This window comes from Ambystoma mexicanum, chromosome 10 (genome assembly GCF_040938575.1).
Source record: "Ambystoma mexicanum isolate Mex_15411 chromosome 10, UKY_AmexF1_1, whole genome shotgun sequence".
Taxonomy (NCBI): Eukaryota; Metazoa; Chordata; class Amphibia; order Caudata; family Ambystomatidae; genus Ambystoma; species Ambystoma mexicanum.
The window spans coordinates 263,971,836-263,989,505 of NC_090932.1; the positions used below are offsets into that span (position 1 = coordinate 263,971,836).

At 44.8% G+C, this 17,670-nt stretch overlaps 1 protein-coding gene across 3 annotated transcripts in view; it reads left to right on the forward strand.

Moving 5' to 3' along the window:
• The window catches only part of LOC138491340 (opsin-3-like), a 2,251,654-nt gene that overhangs the window by 405,190 nt on the left and 1,828,794 nt on the right, over window positions 1-17,670 (forward strand). For all 3 annotated transcript variants that reach the window (XM_069617820.1, XM_069617819.1, XM_069617821.1), the window contains exon 2: window positions 14,982-15,310. In XM_069617820.1, coding sequence (XP_069473921.1) covers window positions 14,982-15,310 — 329 coding nt within the window. The remainder of the gene's footprint in view (window positions 1-14,981; window positions 15,311-17,670) is intronic.

A 17,670-nucleotide genomic window follows, 5' to 3' on the forward strand; every position in this document is an offset into this window, starting at 1 on the left:
GCAGGCAATGTCCTTTAGTTCAGTTATTACTATATTTAGGGGTCAATAGGCAGAGGGGTTTAGGCTCAGTTGGCGAAAGTATTTTTACTCTTTGAGCGTGTGACCATGGGGTGAGCAGTATGGGGATCACCCCTTTCTTCGTCAGTTATTGTCTCCGGGGAAGCTGGGAAGTGACAGGGTATGGGAACAACTGGGTCGTTGGCTGTGGTAGAACTCTCTTCCGTCGTTGGTGATGTTGTTGCTGTTTTCCCAATGGACCTGTCGGTGGCGCTGGGGCGGGTCTGTAGTTTGTAGATCTTTACATCATGTAGGTGGTTCCAGGCACGCTTGTCCTTTAACTTTACTGCTCTTGTTGATACTTCCTCTACTAGATGGGGGCCAGTAAATCTTTTATCATTCCATTTCCTGTTGAAATTGCGAAGTAGCACGTGGTCACCTTTAGCAAGTTTACACAGGTTTTCCTTTTCCAATTCTGTATTGGCGCCTTCTTGTTGATTGTTGGTAGACCCGCCCCGTTTGCGCTCGAGCTGTTGAGACACAAACACAACACTAGTAATCAAAGAAGACAAATATTGGTACATTTCATCACCTAACACACTCGCTGTGCTTTCGTGATCAGTGAATGCCCTTGACGTTGGCGTTAGGGGAAGGCGCATTTGACGTCCGGTAACCACCTCGTGTGGGGTGAGGTGGTGGTCGGACCCTGGCCTATTCCTCATTTCAAATAGGGCTAATGGAAGACAATACAACCAGCTTTTCTTTGTTGTTTGTTGTATCTTTGCAATTGCCTCCTTTAATAGTCCATTCAGGCGTTCACATACACCATTGGCCTGTGGGTGGTATGCACATGCGAATTTGTGTTTTATGCTCAGCAAGGATGTGATATGCTGGAACATTTCGTTTGCGAAATGCGGGCCATTGTCTGACCTTAACACTTCGCACACTCCCCACCTGGGGAAGACCTCCCTCACTAGGAATTTGGCTGCTCTAAATGCATCTGGGTGTGAACAGGGCCCTGCTTCAATCCACCTAGAAAATGGGCATACTACTACAATCATATACCTATTACCTTGACATATGTTGATCATATCAACATAGTCAATGTGAAGATGCCGAAAAGGTCCCTCTGGCCGGGGTATAGTACCTCTTATCACTTTTAGGGTATGACCGGCCGTAAACTGTTGACATGTGAGACAATTGCTGATAAAATTCGACACATGAGAATTTAACTCGGGGCAGAACCAATCTTCTCTAATTCGTGCTGCAATTACTTCCTTGCCCGTGTGGGCTGGGTGATGTAATTGGCTCAGGGCGGTGTTCAAAAGTGCCAGTGGTATTACAACTTTTCCAGTGCCACCCTGGCGCCATAGTGCGTCGGTTGGTGACATTGTACACCCTCTTTTTACCCATATTTCTTTTTCGGGCATTGGTGCAGCCGCTTGTAGCTCCATAATCTGCGTGGCTGGGAGATGGGTGTACCCTTCTCTTATCAACATCTCCTTAGCCATTCCCCTCCCTCTCCCTCTCTGTGATTCTGGGGGGTTCCATATCTCACCAAAGTATGCAGCATATTTCGCATGTGCGTCTGCTGCTGCATTCCCTTTTGAGACGTGGTCTTCACCATTGGTGTGTGCGGTGCATTTTACTAGGGCTAATTCTTGGGGGTCATTTATTACTTCAATTAGTTCAGCCAATAAGAGGGCATGTTGCACTGGAGTGCCATCAGCTCTCCTAAACCCTCTTCTTCTCCATTTTGATAGCCCTGAGTGGACAGTGGATGTAACATATGCACTGTCGGAGTATATGGTTACTCGTTTGTCAAAACTTTCCTTCAATGCAAATATTAGTGCAACCAGTTCCGCGGCTTGAGCAGAGTAAAGCTGTGGTAATTGTACACATTTCATAGCCACACACACCGGCGCCTCCATCATTTTTACCACTGCTGCCCCAGTCCTCCGTATCCCATCTCCTTGATGAATAGTTGATGACCCATCAATAAACAAAAGCTCACCTCCCTCTAGTGCGTTTTCTTCAACTTTTCTAGTACATGAGTACATTTCAGTTATTTGGGTACAGTCATGGGCATAATATCCCTCCTCAATTACTTCTGCTAGGAACCTTGCAGGGTTAACCGTGCTACATCTAACAATTGCTAGTTCAGCTCTAGACAAAATGATCTCATAACCTGATGCCCTCTGCGTGGTTAGGGTGGACTTAGGTTTATTCAATATTGCAAATAGTGCATGTTCCACAAACAGTGTAGTTGGACACCCCATGGTTATTGCTGATGCTTTTTCCACTGCAAAAGCAGCTGCAGCGAGACCTTGTTCGCAAGGGAAGTGACCTAACATCACAGGGTCTAAGTGACCGCTGTAAAATGCTACTGGTTTATAGCCCATGCTTGTTTTTTGGGCCAATACTGCTTTCATCACTGCTGAGTCGCAATGTGAGAATATAAAAAATCGTCGCTCATAGTCTGGGGATGCCAGTACTGGAACAGTTGATATCGCATCTTTCAATTCATCAAAGGCCTCTCTCATTTCCATAGTCCACCCCAACTTTTTCTCCCCCTTATTAGCTTCCCTTAAACCCTCAAGCAGGGGTCCTATGTATGAACTGTAATCAAATACCCATGCTCTACAGTAGTTGCACAGCCCCAGGAATTGCTGCAGTTCCCTCACAGTCTGTGGCATTGGAGTGCTCGAAATGGCCTGTGCTCTTTGTGGTGCAATCTTTCTTCCATGTTGGGATATGAGTTGGCCAATGTAAAGTACCTGTTCTTGACAGTATTGTATCTTTTCCATGTCTACCTTGTACCCTTTTTCAGCCAATATTGTCAACATCTTTAAGGAGTCCTCTCTGCATTTACTTTCGTTTGTACTGCAAATTATTATGTCATCCACATACTGTAACACTGTGCTTTCCACTTCAATGTTACCCAAATCCATCTGTATTACTCTATTGAAAATTTAGGGTGATTCGCAATACCCCTGTGGCAATCTGGTATGTTTCCACTTTGTATTTCGGTAAGTGAAGCTTGTCAAATCTTGTGAGTCTGGGTGTAATGGTATTGAGAAAAAAGAATTTTTAAGGTCGATCACTGTAAATCGTGATGCTTCCGCTGGAATGCCACACAATATTGTGGCCGGGTTTGCTGTTACTGGATATTCTGCTTCTACTATGTTGTTCAAGGGCCTGAGGTCCTGTATGAAGCGCCAAGACCCCCCTTTAGCCTTGCGCACTGGGTACACAGCCGTGTTACATGGTGATTCTGAGGGGACCAATATGCCATTGTTTATAAGGGCCGTTATGGTTTCATATATGCCCTCATCTGCCTCTTTTGACAGTGGGTACTGTTTCACTCTGGGTAGTATGGCACCTTTTTTCAATTTTATCCTTACTCCCCCTATGCTTTTTATGCATCCCACGTCATAAGGGCTAATAGTCCACAATGATTTGGGCACCTTTGACATATCCTCCTTAAAGAAGGGGACTGGGGTGCATGCGGGTGCCTCAAGTGCCATTGCAATTTTCTGTGCTACTTGTTTGTGAGCCACTCTTAGCCATATTTCTACACTCATCATGAACACCATTTCACCTTCCTCCTTTTCTTCTGAGAACAGCTCCTCATCTGACACCTGGGTCAGCCTACATCCTTCTGCTAGTGCTATCACTGCCCTCCATGCTCTCCCTTCTTTATCTTGGGCGTGCACAGCAATATAATCAGCTGTTGCAAAAATGCTCTCAATGTCCATTACAACCACCTTTCCTTCTTGTTCATTAACAGGTGTTTCTGGTCGGAACAGATAGGCTGCTGGCCTCCTCCATATTTTCCCTTCTATCCCTGGCATCCATGCAAATGCCATGTCTGTTCCCTACTGGAATAGCTCGCCATCTACAGGCTCCGCCCTAATCGCTGTCTGTCCACAGTATGCTTGCATAATCTGTCGTGCTGCGAGCATGTTAATCCCTGGAGTATAGCAAATTATGCCGTCCTCTGTAAAGGAGATCGTCATATTCAACCTGTTCATTATGTCCCTCCCCAATATATTTACTGGTGAGGCACTATAATATAAAAGTGGAACTGACAGATCATAATCTCCAATAGATAAGGGAATGTTATCAGTAAGCCCCAGAGAATCCTTGGGCGTTCATGGCTTCGCCTGACATCTTAAATTTACCTTCCCTTATGCAAGACCGGGTTGCCCCGGTATCAACAAGGAATGATAATTTTTTGTCACCTATCGTTACCTCTATGCGTGGCTCCTCCGCACTATTAGGTGTTACTGACAGGATGGGACACACCAAGGCCGTCTGTGGGCTGTCCTATTGAGGGTACAATGATTGGCCATTTCCTGTGTAAGGGTTGTGTCCCAACACCGTCACCCTACCCAATTGTGTTTGTTGGGTTTGGGGTTGTTGCGTTATCGCTACCTGTTGTTGTGGCAGTGAATATGTCTGTGGCTGTTGTTGTGTTATTTGTTGTTGTTGTTCACTTCCCTGTTGCAACGTCTGCTGTTGTTGTATGCCCTGCTGTTCTTGTGAAGTCCTAGGTTGTCCTTGTTCATTCCATGCTGGTGTTCCTTGCCTAACCCTACACGTGCGTGACATGTGTCCTAATAATCCACAACTCCAACACACGGGTGGTTCCCTGCTCTGCCATGGGAATCTCCCTGTGTTGTCCTGGTATACTGGTTGCACTGTGGGGTAGGAATTTCTAAGTCCTCCCAACTGCTATTGGGTGTTATATCCGTATCCTCTCCCTCTCATAAATCCTCCTCTCCCCCTGTTATAGTTATAATACCCAGCTCCTTGCATTGGGTACCCTCCTCCCATGTTTAGTGTTTGTAATTGCAGTGGCGGCACTTGTTGTGTTATAGTCTGTGAAGGTGCTATTTGGGCGGGATCTTGTGCAGCCACTACTTGTGTGGGGCTTTGGGCCATTGGTGTGGGCGTAGTTATTAGTGCCCCTTCCATTGTGTATTTAGTAAGTTTTTTCTGTACTAGTTTAGCCTCTTCTGTTTTCCTGTCCTCTTCCTTTTGTTTCATTTTTCCTTGCCATGTCCTGCAGTGATGTACTATAGTCAGTTGTATTTCTGGCCATGGTTTTGCTTCCATTCCCACTACTTTCTTTAGTTGTTTCTGAACTCCTTCTGGGAGCCCTTGTACTAGTATATGATAAAATATTGCTGGTGTTTTATCCCATTGCTCTCTAGTTTCCATGCGCCACTTCTCTTGGATATCCTGGATATAATCAACAGGATCCTCATTCTCACGCATCTTATGGGAAGTAATTGCTCCTATGTCTGATGTGTCTGGGTACTGTACTCTCAGTGCCTGCCATACCGCATGTCTGCAGTTTGCAAATGGTGCCCCATCATGCGATGTGTTTGTTATTGTTACCCCATGGAATCCCGCTCTCTTCCAAATGTCATCCGCCCTATCCCCTAATATTGATATTAACAGGCCCTTTACATCTCCTACTGCTAGTTTCTGTCCTGCGGTGTGTTTTTCCATTTCATATATCCACTTACCCGCACCTCCACTTAATGATGGAAGCCTACATTTTATATTTTCTTTATCCGTATGCTTCCAAGGGACATACTGTGGTCTAACCCCTCCTCTCTCCAACAGTGGCATTAAGTTGTGTCTTGTGTCACCCTTTACCTTCCATAATATCGAGTCCTCACACTCGTCCTCCTCTTCCGTTTCTTTTACATCTTCAATTTCGTCCTTATTACCCCTGCTCTTAACTCCTTCTTCTCCATCCTTTCCCCTCCTTCCATCATTTCCTGTATTTAATGTGGGCATGTTTATTCGTCTGTCCTGCCTGCGACTAGGGAGGTCTCTAAGCCGACATGCATAGGGTGTCAGTTCGTCTATGAAGGGCGCAAGCTTTATTCTGCGCAGCGAGCGTGAGGTGGTTGAGCATGTAGGGTGCGATGGGGGAGGGCGTGATGGAGATGGGGATGGTGTGGTTTCATGGGTTTGTCTTTCCACTAGTCCTTGCTCTCCCTCCTCACTTCTCTCCAGCTCCTCCTTTCTCCTACTGATCCATGGTGAGTCTATGTTCGTTCGAGTGAGGTATAGCTTATCTAAGCTTTCCCTTTCACTTTTTCTTCCTTCCCTCTCCACTCCTTCTTCCTCCTCACTACAAAAATCATTCATAAATGGCATCCCCCACTCTGTCTTTTTCCCTTTTATTGTTACTGTTTGTAAGTCTATTAGGTCTATTTCTCCTTTTTCTTCGTTACCTCCCCCTAGTGCTGATGTTGTCGCTACTTCCCTGCTTCTATATACATCCCCCCATTTTTCACTCTCCCTACTCCTCTCTTCTCTTCCCCCTTCACTTCTCTCCTCCATCTCCCTACTATTTTCCTCCCTTTTCCTTTTCAATTCCTCCATCACTTCATTGCTCATCTGTTCCAATATTCTTTCATCCTCTTTCTTCCTTTCCCATTTCACCCTTTCTCTTTCTACTATACTCTCTATTACCTTCCCCTCTTCATATTTCTTAGCTGTCTCTGATAGTAACCTCCTCTTCCATATTGCCATTTCCTTTTCTTTTTCTTCTTCTTCCCTCTTCTTCTCTCTCAGCACTACTCTTGATACCCTGTCTGCTGCTGCTTTTACCCTTTCAGCTTCTCTCCTTTGCTCCTCATTTCGGTCCCTTAATTTTTCCAATTCGTTCTTACCTTCTTTCCTTTTCCTCACTCTCTCTCTTTCCTCCCTCTCGAGCTGTTTGATCAATTCATTCTGCTCATCCCTTAGCTTTGCTAATCTTTCCTCCAAAATCTCTTCCTTTTGCCGTAATAGCTCCTCCCCCCTCATTTCACTCTCTCTGGCACTATCCTCGTCTGTTCTCTTTACTACCTCCCTCTCTTCTCCAGTTAGTGACCCTCGTAATTTTAATAATATCTGTGCAGCTACCCACTCATCATTTCCTATCTCTACAGTCTGCTCTTCTCCAATCCTCCCCTCCCCCACTGGCATCTTCCTATGAGCCACATATGGTGGAGGGCTGTATGCCGGGTTAGAGTATCCTTCAGCCGCCCTTAACTGTCCTCCTTCTATTTCTCCTAATTCTCTTAAAGGGTACAACCCCCCTCCCTCTGTTTTCACTCCCGGTGTTATGGGTATCTCGTTGCTTGGTTCCTTTTTTATGTCATCTGATTTATCAATCTTTTCTCCTCCCTCTCCTCCGTTCCCCGTATTCTTTGTGCTTTCACTCCCCTTTTTCCCATCCTCTCCTTCTTTCTTAATCTCTTTTTCTTCCGGTGTTTCCCCCATAGTGAACATTCCATTTGGTCCTGGTCGGGACCCCTGGAACATCCTCCATAAGTTAAACACCTCCACATGGTTTGCCAACTTCTTCCCCTTGTATGTATTGTGCAGATGGTTTAGCAGTGAATGTTGGGCATATGGATCGAAACTACCATTAGGCGGCCATGGTGTTAGCATTTGTTATCCGTCCCCTGGGTCCATTCTATGCTGTACTTAATTAGTTTCTCCCTATGGGGTGGCAGTGTGGTGCATATGTGTTGTAGTGGGGTAGTGAGGGTGTTCCCCCACCCTCCCGACCCTGTCCCGTATGACATAGTAGCGCCCCCCTTGCTACCCTTCCCCTATCTGGTAGCAGTGTATCTCACTAGCCGTTTACAATATACAACCTTATATTGTTTACCTGGCCCCGTAAGTTTGGGGACTTACGACAATCCTTTGACAAATTATGCAATAATAAAAAAAATATATATATATGGGGTTTTACATTTGTATATTCCCTTCTGTCTTTCTCTCTTTATACGACACCCTTACGGCCCCCTGCGGCCGAAGCGCACGCAGCCCCCTGCGGCTGCGTACCCCTTACGACGCTCTTATACAGTCGTCCTGTTTCCACGTTCTCCTCCCCCTTTTACACTTGCCGTGGCCGGCGTTCTCCGTGCGCAGCCACGCCCCTCTCCCCTTCTCCTTTCCCCGATCCACTCGTTTACCGTTTATCTCCGTGTCCGCTCCCTTATCATATTTCTCTTCCCCACCACTCTCAAAACCAATGTGCCTTGTGCTCGCGATATCCTATTAAAGCCCTTCTGGTGACGTCACCGATCTCTTCGAGCTACTGGTAAGTTCTTCATATGTTCTTTAAGTTCAAAATACACTTGCAACCTACCCCCGTTAACCCTACAGCTGTCTTCCTGTCACTCCTGGAACAAGGTAATCAAATCAATAATATAATCGGACTGCGCACGCTGCGTCGCCTCGCGTGTGATACGCCCCTCAACAGGAGGGCTTAACCAGCCAATTATCTTCCGTATTGGGCAACTAGCTAGCTACCGCCTACAGGGAAACGTCATCTACCTATCGAGTTTCTTGCTCGAACAATAGGGATCCTCATCTACTCATTGATCAATAAATGCCAAATCGTAGGAAACCACACACACCCACCCTTACACGTAGTCGCGACTTAGGCCAATCAGTGTCTACGAGCGGCCGCACGTGATGTTTTCGTGCTCCGCCCCCCTCTTTCGCGTGACGTAGCCGACTGCTCTCGCACTCGTTTCTCTACCATTCATTCCATTGCCAACACTAAGTTGTTAAACCTTCGCGCACCTGTGCAACACCTCCCTCCTCCCTTATTTACTTCCTCCCCCCTCCCTCACAATTTCGCATTGCTTGTTGTGCGTGTCATGCTCACCAAGTTCTCTCGATGCAGGGCCGCTCGACTGCGTGCACCCCTCCAAGCGGCTCGCCACCTCCCCTCGTCTGGACCACGTCTGGACACTCGCCAACCGCGGGCGGGATACTTCTCAACCGGCTCCCGAGGGCCAATATTCCGGATTGCGCTGTCCGGTCTTCTCGCAGCTCTGCGATGGTCCTGTAGTCCTCAGAAGGGGGCAACGGCAGAGGGGGCCGCGCCGCCGGGCCTCCTCGCAACGGGAGTGCCTGGAAAAAGTAAAAATAAAAGTCGATCTTAAACAGATCTCAGCAGTGCCTCCAACTTGTCGGGGGGAAATTCTGCCGGGGTCGGCCGGGCCGTCCGCAGACCTCCGGGCAGGGAGGCCCCAACTCCTCCCGTATATCCCAAAAGAGACAGAGTATGAGACACACGCAAGAAGCAAGGTGACTCTGCTGTTTATTAGACAAAAACGGCAGGGATGGGTCAAGGAGCGTACGCGTCCGTCCTGACACACACACAATCGTAGGGCTCGCAGGCCCTTTTTACCTTGATATGACGCGCTACTTGCGTCACATTGAAAAGTTAGTAAAAAACCTATCGCCACTCTTAATTGGTTACTCGAGTGGTAGGGTTAGTATAGCACACGTATAGGGAATAATATGAGTGGATGAAGGTTAGTCAGGTGATATATCTGGGTTGTCCCTACAATTAGATACATGAGAATTGTTACATGGAGACCCCTGATGATTGGTTAAAGCTAATGGCGTCAGTGATAGGAGCCCCATGTTCTGATTGGTGCGCCCGCGAGCTTCCCAGCCTGGGACCATCGCTGTTCCCAGCTCTCGGTGTACCTGCAATTTGCAACAATGTTTCACTATGGGTACGTGCAGACAATGTGAGGATTTATTCATAGCTGGAGGGCTGGCTGCTCCCACTGTCGCAGATGTCCATTGAGCCTTTTTAGTTGTATCTGCTTATGTCTTGTAACGAGAGATCCAGACGCTTTCTTTCTCCTGGGCTTGGCATCATGTCAGGTTCGGCTTGGTCACGTGAGGAGGGACCGTGTTTGAGGCATAATTCTGCACAATTAATATTGTTTTTCCACTGTGTGTCTGGTTTAATTTGTAGGTGTGACTTTAACGTTGGTGCGCGGCGTGCGAGGTTGCAACATCGTGCCCTTGATGATTGGCTTTTGGAATGTGAGTTTGCAACATTGCGACCTTGGCTGGTTGCTTCGCCGGGCTCATTCTGCAGGATCAGCAACCTGACTCTTGTTTTGTTAATGTCCACGGGAGCTCTTGCTTGCGGCCTACTTAGGCCTAATGTATAAGTGGGTCCGTCGGGTGCACAGGTGCTTTTTAGGTTACCGTACCATATAGTTTCAAGACCAGTATCATGTCTTCATTATATTTCTCATGGTGGCAACTGGTTTTAAGAGAAGCGTGAGCAAGCTTTTTAGATGAGTTCATGACGCGTCTTGCGTTTCTGCATTTTGAAAGCCTATGTAGAAAATAATAAAGATGCACGTCCGTGAGTATGTCTGTCGCCTACGTCATAGCACTGGGTATATTCTTCGTGTAGATTGGTGCGGGAGTGTCCAGTGTGTAGATTTGCACAGGTGTGCTTAACCGTTGGCTAGGTCGTCATGGCATCTCTAACGACGTGTAGATTTTAGTCTAGTTGGTCCGTGCCGCAGGTGTCGGCATGGCTAGTGCGGGCTTCTGGGCAGGCAGATGGACACATCCGTATGTTCCTGTACCAGGGTATCTGGTCGTCTGGTAAATGGACAAACTCTTCTCGTGGCGGGTATCTGGGTCGTGACCCTTTAGGCCAAGCGCGAGAGGTGAAGGACGGGAGCCTGGTCTTCCATTCTCCCACTTCACTATAATGGGATTGGGCTGGCAATATTTGGTTGCATTGTTTTTATTTGTTATTGTTGATACCAGTAAGTTTGTAATAATGTGATTGAACATGTTTAACAATTTTTTGCATTGCGGATTTATGTATGAACGCTTTTGATAAAGATTACATATCTGAAATGTGTTAAACGATTTAAGTGATCTAGGAATGGTATCACCATGTTCATTGCAGGCGATTGCTTTCCATGAAGTCAATACATTTGGTATTGTAGTATTTCATGGCATGTTTAACATAGAGTATTGAAATAAAAAGCAACGCTCATGGAAATCACATTGAGAAGTAAATACATATAGTGAACAAATCTTAAAATCCTATCCAGAAATGTTTTTGTTTTACCAATGTGGAGCCAGTTTTGAAAATATGCACTCATTCAATATTATCGGGTACTGAATAAGCTAGCATATACCCTCCATCTATTTGATGCATTTTGTGAATTCCAGATCAGATAAGTGCCTTTCAAATATATGTGACCTAACTGGGAAAGACTTAAAGAATATCTTTTAAGAAGGTGTGCATGATCCTGATATACACATTTAATTATAGCAGTAATCACATTACACCTTTCTGAATCATAGAACCTTTTATTGACAATGATAATCTTTTTTTGTTTTTGGTTGATTGGCATCAGAGCGAAAAATGGTCATCTGTTGTTCACAGAACTAAATACTTCATACCAAACATCATGTCTGTGTGGATCCTTCAGCATGCAAAGTAGTACATTGCAAAATGATACACAAAAGATACACAAAACATTGAATGCTGTTGAATTTATAATAACAAGCATAGAGAAGAAGGGTTAGATGTGTGTTCCATGCTAAAAGCAATCAGTGAGGTTACAGTGTCCCTGCTCCATTCTGGTCCATGGGTTGTTCTATCTCCCCTTCCAGCTTCCATAGCCACACCACAACAAAGGGCGGTGAAACTGGGGGCATTTAGAGACAAAGGGTGCAGTGCTCAACCATCCCTGAAGTCATGCTCTTTTAACTTGGCTTAATGTAAACATATGTTCAAGGCATTCTGTGCCAAAGGGGTATAAAGAAAAATGTCAATCATGTTCTAACTGGGCATAAAGTACTCTATACTTTCTCTGCTGTTTGAACATAAGGAGATAGAACGTCTGAATATAGAGCAGTATTAACTGATTTCAGTCATTGTGTGCCAACTAGTTGTAATGCAATTCTGTGTCAAATGGGTGTAGTGAAATCTGGGCACCATTAACTGATTTCAGTCATTGTGTGCCAACTAGTTGTAATGCAATTCTGTGTCAAATGGGTGTAGTGAAATCTGGGCACCACGTGTTGAAGTGTAGTTTTATTAGGATATAATACATATTAAATTCTTCATAAGTAGATTTTGAATTGTTGTTTTGTTCTGTAAAATATTGGTGTACACATAACAACACATCTACAGATATCAAGGTAGATGCAGTGATACCATAAAGGTAGTCACTCTTGTACCATGTCATAGCCAATCACCATAATTTATCCAATAAGTGCAGAGGATGTGCAGTGAAACTGTCTGCAAAAATGACTTGACATTTAAAATACAAACACACATTAATCTTGAGCCAACATTTTTGCTATTGATATAAACATATTATAAAAGGTGCTTCTTTTGGCACACAAAATACACCTTTTCCTATTTGGTGTTGGTATGCACCTGTTTCTGTGCTACTATACAATGGGGTGAAACAGAGCAGTTTAGAATAATATGCAACAGGACACAGTAAAAGCCTCCATGACAGGGGAACAGAACAACTATACAAGAAAATGATATGTGTGAGTGGAGCCTGCAAGAAAATCCCAAAAGTGTATACCCTTCCCATCAATAACAAAACTGATCCAGGAAAACTAAAAGTATGTTTACTAACATAGAACCCTTATGAGTTATGTACACAATCTGTGACAAGGTCAGTAAACTGACACTTTCATGGGGTATGGAACCCCTCTAGCCTGGGTTAGAGGCCTTCCAGTGTGGTAGCCAGTCCTGTCCCAGAGGGGGAGGATGGCAGTTGAGAGGACCCATTTCCGAACCCCTCCCCAAACGCCTGTCTTTACATGTGCAGTACCAACATGCATCACCGCATACTACCTGGAGAAATGCTGGCCAGGTTTTCTCTCTCTTTACCAGAGCCAATGGAGAAGTGGCAGAAGTGCATGGAGACTGCCCTGCAGGACGGCAACCCATCAGCACTCCATGTATTTCTTCTGCAGCGGTTTGATCTGAAGAACGAATACAGAGAGAGAGATATCCAGTGAAGGATGAACTGGAGAGCCTAGACAGCTTCCCTGATAACGTGCAATTCCCCCCATTCTCAGCACACAGCCAACCTAGAGAGAGGGCCTGTGATGGAAAAACCAGAGCGTCTACGCAGATTCTAGAGGCACAGTGCAATGGCCCCCAGCTTTAGCACGCAGATCAGCAGAACACATATAGCCTACCTAAACCTCCAGGGACTTGTAATGGACCGGAAAGTGCCCCGCAGGACTACACTTATTTTGGTGAGGGCTGCAGTACAGCCCCTAACACAAACCCTATAGGCCGGGAGGATAGCTCAGAAGCAACACGTTTGTCTTGGATGCAGGACAACGCATAGCAAAGTAGGTTTGGATCCCGGTCTCATACTTAGAAACTGGTCTCCGGTATTAAGTGCATTATAAAAGAATAGATATAATCATATAATTACATTGAAGCTTGTGCCACCATTGTTGCAGTATGGCGGCACCACTTCGAGAAAAGGGGCAGAGCTTAATGCGCTCTTTGCAACTTTCTGCAATGATAACACCTGCTGGGTGGGGTCTCATAGGTCCTGATCAAATAGGAATAGTAAATCAATCAATCAATCAATCAATCAGGAGATGAGGGGGCGGATAGGAAAGGCAACATGGAGCAGGAAGTTGTGGGTTGTTAGGATTAGGTCAGACTAGGACACCAGCAGGAGGAAGGAAGGCACATTGGTGTGTGGGGCATTTTTTGGGAAAGATTAGGTATTGGTGAGGGCAGATCGTGCTGAGTGGTGAGTGTGCATGCACGTCTGGTGAGTGAGAGCGTTAGAGGGCATGTAGGGAGTTGGTGGAAAGTGGTAGTGAGAATAAAAGGAGTGTGACTGTGGAGGAGGTGGGGTGGAGTGAAACTAGCAGTGCAGAGGTGGGAGAGGGGGTGCGGTGGAGGAAGTAGTAGTCTAGAGGAAGGAGTTGCACTGTGGAGAAGCAAGCAGTAGATTGGAGGAGGTAGTAGTAGAGTAGAGGTAGACATTGGAAGATTAAGAACAGAGAGTGGGTGGAGTTGGGCCTAGGAGAGTTGAGAGGGTTGCATAAGATCTAGAGACAGGGAGAGGAACAACAGGGCCTGAGAAGAAGGAAACTGAGCCAGGTAGAGTGTCTGGAAGGCACCCTCCAAAGCCTCTGGTAATTACTAGCAAAGTGGTAGTGTAGGGCTAGTTTAGAAAGTCCCTGGGGGAGTCTAGAAAAAGAAGGCACGTGATTTAGGTTTTCCCTATCAGTACCATAGAGGTTCGACATCAGGGAGTCAATATTTGCTATATACTAACCCAGGGGCCAGCGATGTCTGAAATGGAGTTAAAAAAACTATCTCTAGATGAGAGAGTGGGGAAGGGTCCTGGCAGCCTTCCAAAGAAGTCAATAAAACCTCTTGAAATATCTCTGAGCTTGGAGAGTCCTCTAGCAATCTTTGACACATCCTATAACTACACATGGTTTAATGAAAATGGGATTAACAAGAATTATGTAAACTGCGGTCATGATGGTTATTGATGACATGTATTCTTTGAATGTGATATCAATGATCATGACAATTTTCCCTGGCATGAGGCCACCTTGCTCCTTGCTTTCTTCAGGAAACTTGAGTCCAAAGTCCTTCAAGAGTTTTAAAGACCCGATCGGTCACAGGACCTTCATTCCAGTACCAAACTTCAAGGCCTTCCCTTTGAAGGAAGGGTTAGAAATGTCGGAATGACACACATTCCTTTAAATGCATCTTTGCAGATATGTGGAATGTGACCCTAGGGTAGCTGAGAAATGACTTGCCATCAAACCCATCGCCCCTCATTCCACTCCCACGCTCTACCCACGCCTTCTTCTCTCGATGGTTATTTTATGGTGTGTTATGAATAGTTAATACAAACATACATACATCTATCAGTGAATTGAAATAACTTGTCTGCCTTCTCTGTCTCACACACTTCCAGTGGATGTGGCAAGGAGTAGGGGATGAAGCTTCAACATGTAAAGGCCACATTTAGTGAAGATGATCTGCTTATGATTAGTCACTCATGCATACACTCAGAAACAGTGTCTAAATTGTAAATTCAAACTGGAATGTGTTTTCATAATCAGTATCATTATGTTAATAACATGTCTTTCTCCAGGTACCGTGTCATTGATTTCCCTTGCTGTGCTGTCATATGAAAGGTACTGTACAATGATGGGAAGGACGGAAGCAGACATGACAAACTACAAGAAGGCGTGGATCGGGATCTTGGTCTCGTGGATTTACTCTCTGGTGTGGACCTTGCCACCTCTTTTCGGCTGGAGTAGTTATGGACCAGAAGGGACAGGCATAACATGTTCAGTGAACTGGCATTCCAGGAACGTGAACAATACATCATACATTGTCTGTCTCTTCATCTTCTGCCTTGTAATTCCTTTCTGCATCATCGTCTACTGCTATGGAAAGCTGCTCTGTGCAATAAAGGCGGTGAGTAGGAATCTTATACACTGTTCTTTATCTTGCATTTTTCTCCATGGTTCACTTATTTCTTATATCCTTGTATTAAAAGATGTTGGTCAAACGGAAGTTAGAGCACTGCAGGTTATCCAAGAAACACTTGAATGAGGGTAGGGGGCGTCTTTGTTCAGAACTTGCTAAATAAATTGCTGAGTCGACATAACATCATCATTGATACTAGGATAGACAGGTGTGTGCCTTCTTCTGATAGCATTTCAGAATGTCTAGTTCACCTGTTCTGCAAATGTCTGCAAACTTGTAATTTGTGAGGGTGACCAGATGACTCCATGATGCCAAGTGCTATTTTGCAAACCATTGAAATACCGCATAGTAGTTCAATTAGGTAAATGGAACTAAACCAAGTCTAAAAATTGCAGGATGCAATTGACAGCCTGTGACTGGTATCTAGTGGCCCCAGTGTGAAGAAGTTAACTTGCTAAACAACTATTTGATGAAATCAACATGTGTATCTAATCGATCTACCAGCGTTCATGCTCAGGGCAACCTGTGCAACTTCCTGTTCTTTTCAAAGTGTATCTTTGTGATCATCCATCCTTGACTTTTAAACAATAACAACTCTTAGATTGTATTTAAACCCTGAATTTCAAATGCTGGAAATGTCTGGTGCCACTTTATGGTCTTTGCAGAATACTACACTCCTCTGGTTTGGAGGTCTTGCTTTCATATGGGGTGTAAGATAAAACCTCTGTTTTAATGTACATAAAGGAAACATCTTGAGAAATATTAATTTTCAAAATTCATATTGCTGAAAAACAATTAGTGGCATTTTAAGAATGTTCATGATGTTTTAGTATGGCTCATAGATGTTACTTTAACAACACTTACATGAAACAAAATGCATGGGGCCTCATTACGGTCCGGCAGTAACCGTGCCAGAACACCCGGCAGGTAGCCGCCGGACCTGTAATGATTTACCAGCGCCTCACTTGACGGAAACACTGGGGTATTACAACCCTGGCGCTCCGTAAAGTCAGGCGCCGGTAAATTGTTAGCCCCCTTTCCCATGGAGTCCAATAATAACGGTGCCGCTGCTTCCATGAAAGTCTACTGGCGGGTGCTGTTCCGCCTGCCAGGGTCATATCTGGCGGGCGAAACGGCACCCGCCAGCAGACTCGTATTTTGGCGGTCCGGAAACAACGGTGAAAGTTGTTTCCGGACCGGACCGCCAAACTTTCCGGACCACCAAACTTGTAATGAGGCCCATGATTAAAATGCTGCATATAACAGTGGGACTTCCTGAAGGCATTTCAAGGGGGATAAAGTGAGTTCATCATCATGTTTGGCGAGGATCTGTTCTACCCCTCACCTGGCACAATACATTGAATTGTTGTAATTGGACACTTCCCAACTTGCTGGCCATGGCACTATTCTTGATGAATTCCCGTGGTGTTCTTTTCTTTGGCATTCTTTTCTATTTGATTTGAATCACCATTCTATAGGTGAAATTTATGATGTCCTATTTCTTGCCTGCATTTGTTTATTGTCTACGCATTGGTGGGGGAGACCCCTTGCATTTTGACAGTACAGATGAGTGATGTAACAACATATACTGCTTTCCTTTTTATAGTTTGTTTGACGGAAGCATGGCTCATGTTTTGCCTATATATAATGCTCGTTTGAAAGAAAGATGATGCAGTCATGTTATAAAAAATATATTTGAGGTCGTTTCTCAGTAAGTTGCCATTTGTAATTAAATACAACTCACATAAGAAAGAAAAGTCACTATTCACTTTCATACATTAGTTACATTTAGCATAATTAGCATAATTGCATTGTTTTGAGAATCATTTTTTTAGAGCTGAACATTTCTGTAGTTTGATGCATGATAAGATAAAATAAAGGATTAACAAACATGGTCAGAAATGTTATATTTTCGAATCCAATATGCATAGTTTCAAGAATATTAGTAATGTGGAAGTCGAGTGAGCTAGCCACAGTTCACCTAAAGGGGATGAGGGGAGTTTTTGTGTTCTTGGATGTGTGTTTTTTTGTGCATTTTCCTTTTCAGAACCACCTTCCACCACATTGAATGCACGACTGGAGGACATAAACCGGTTATAGATCGTCTTGGACATATTTTTTGGGCTGTGTGCTGTATCCTGAAATCAATCCCAAATAATGCACCAAACATGATGCAGCCTTGAAATGACGCTATTAAGAGTTCACGGACAGCAGTGAGTGCCCGTTGGCAACTTTGATATCATCATGAACTTGACAAGATCTGTTTGAGGGCTGAGTGGAAAACATCAATGCACATTCTTTGAGAGGCCAAAGAGAACACAAATTCACACTGATGTGGTTAGCTTCCA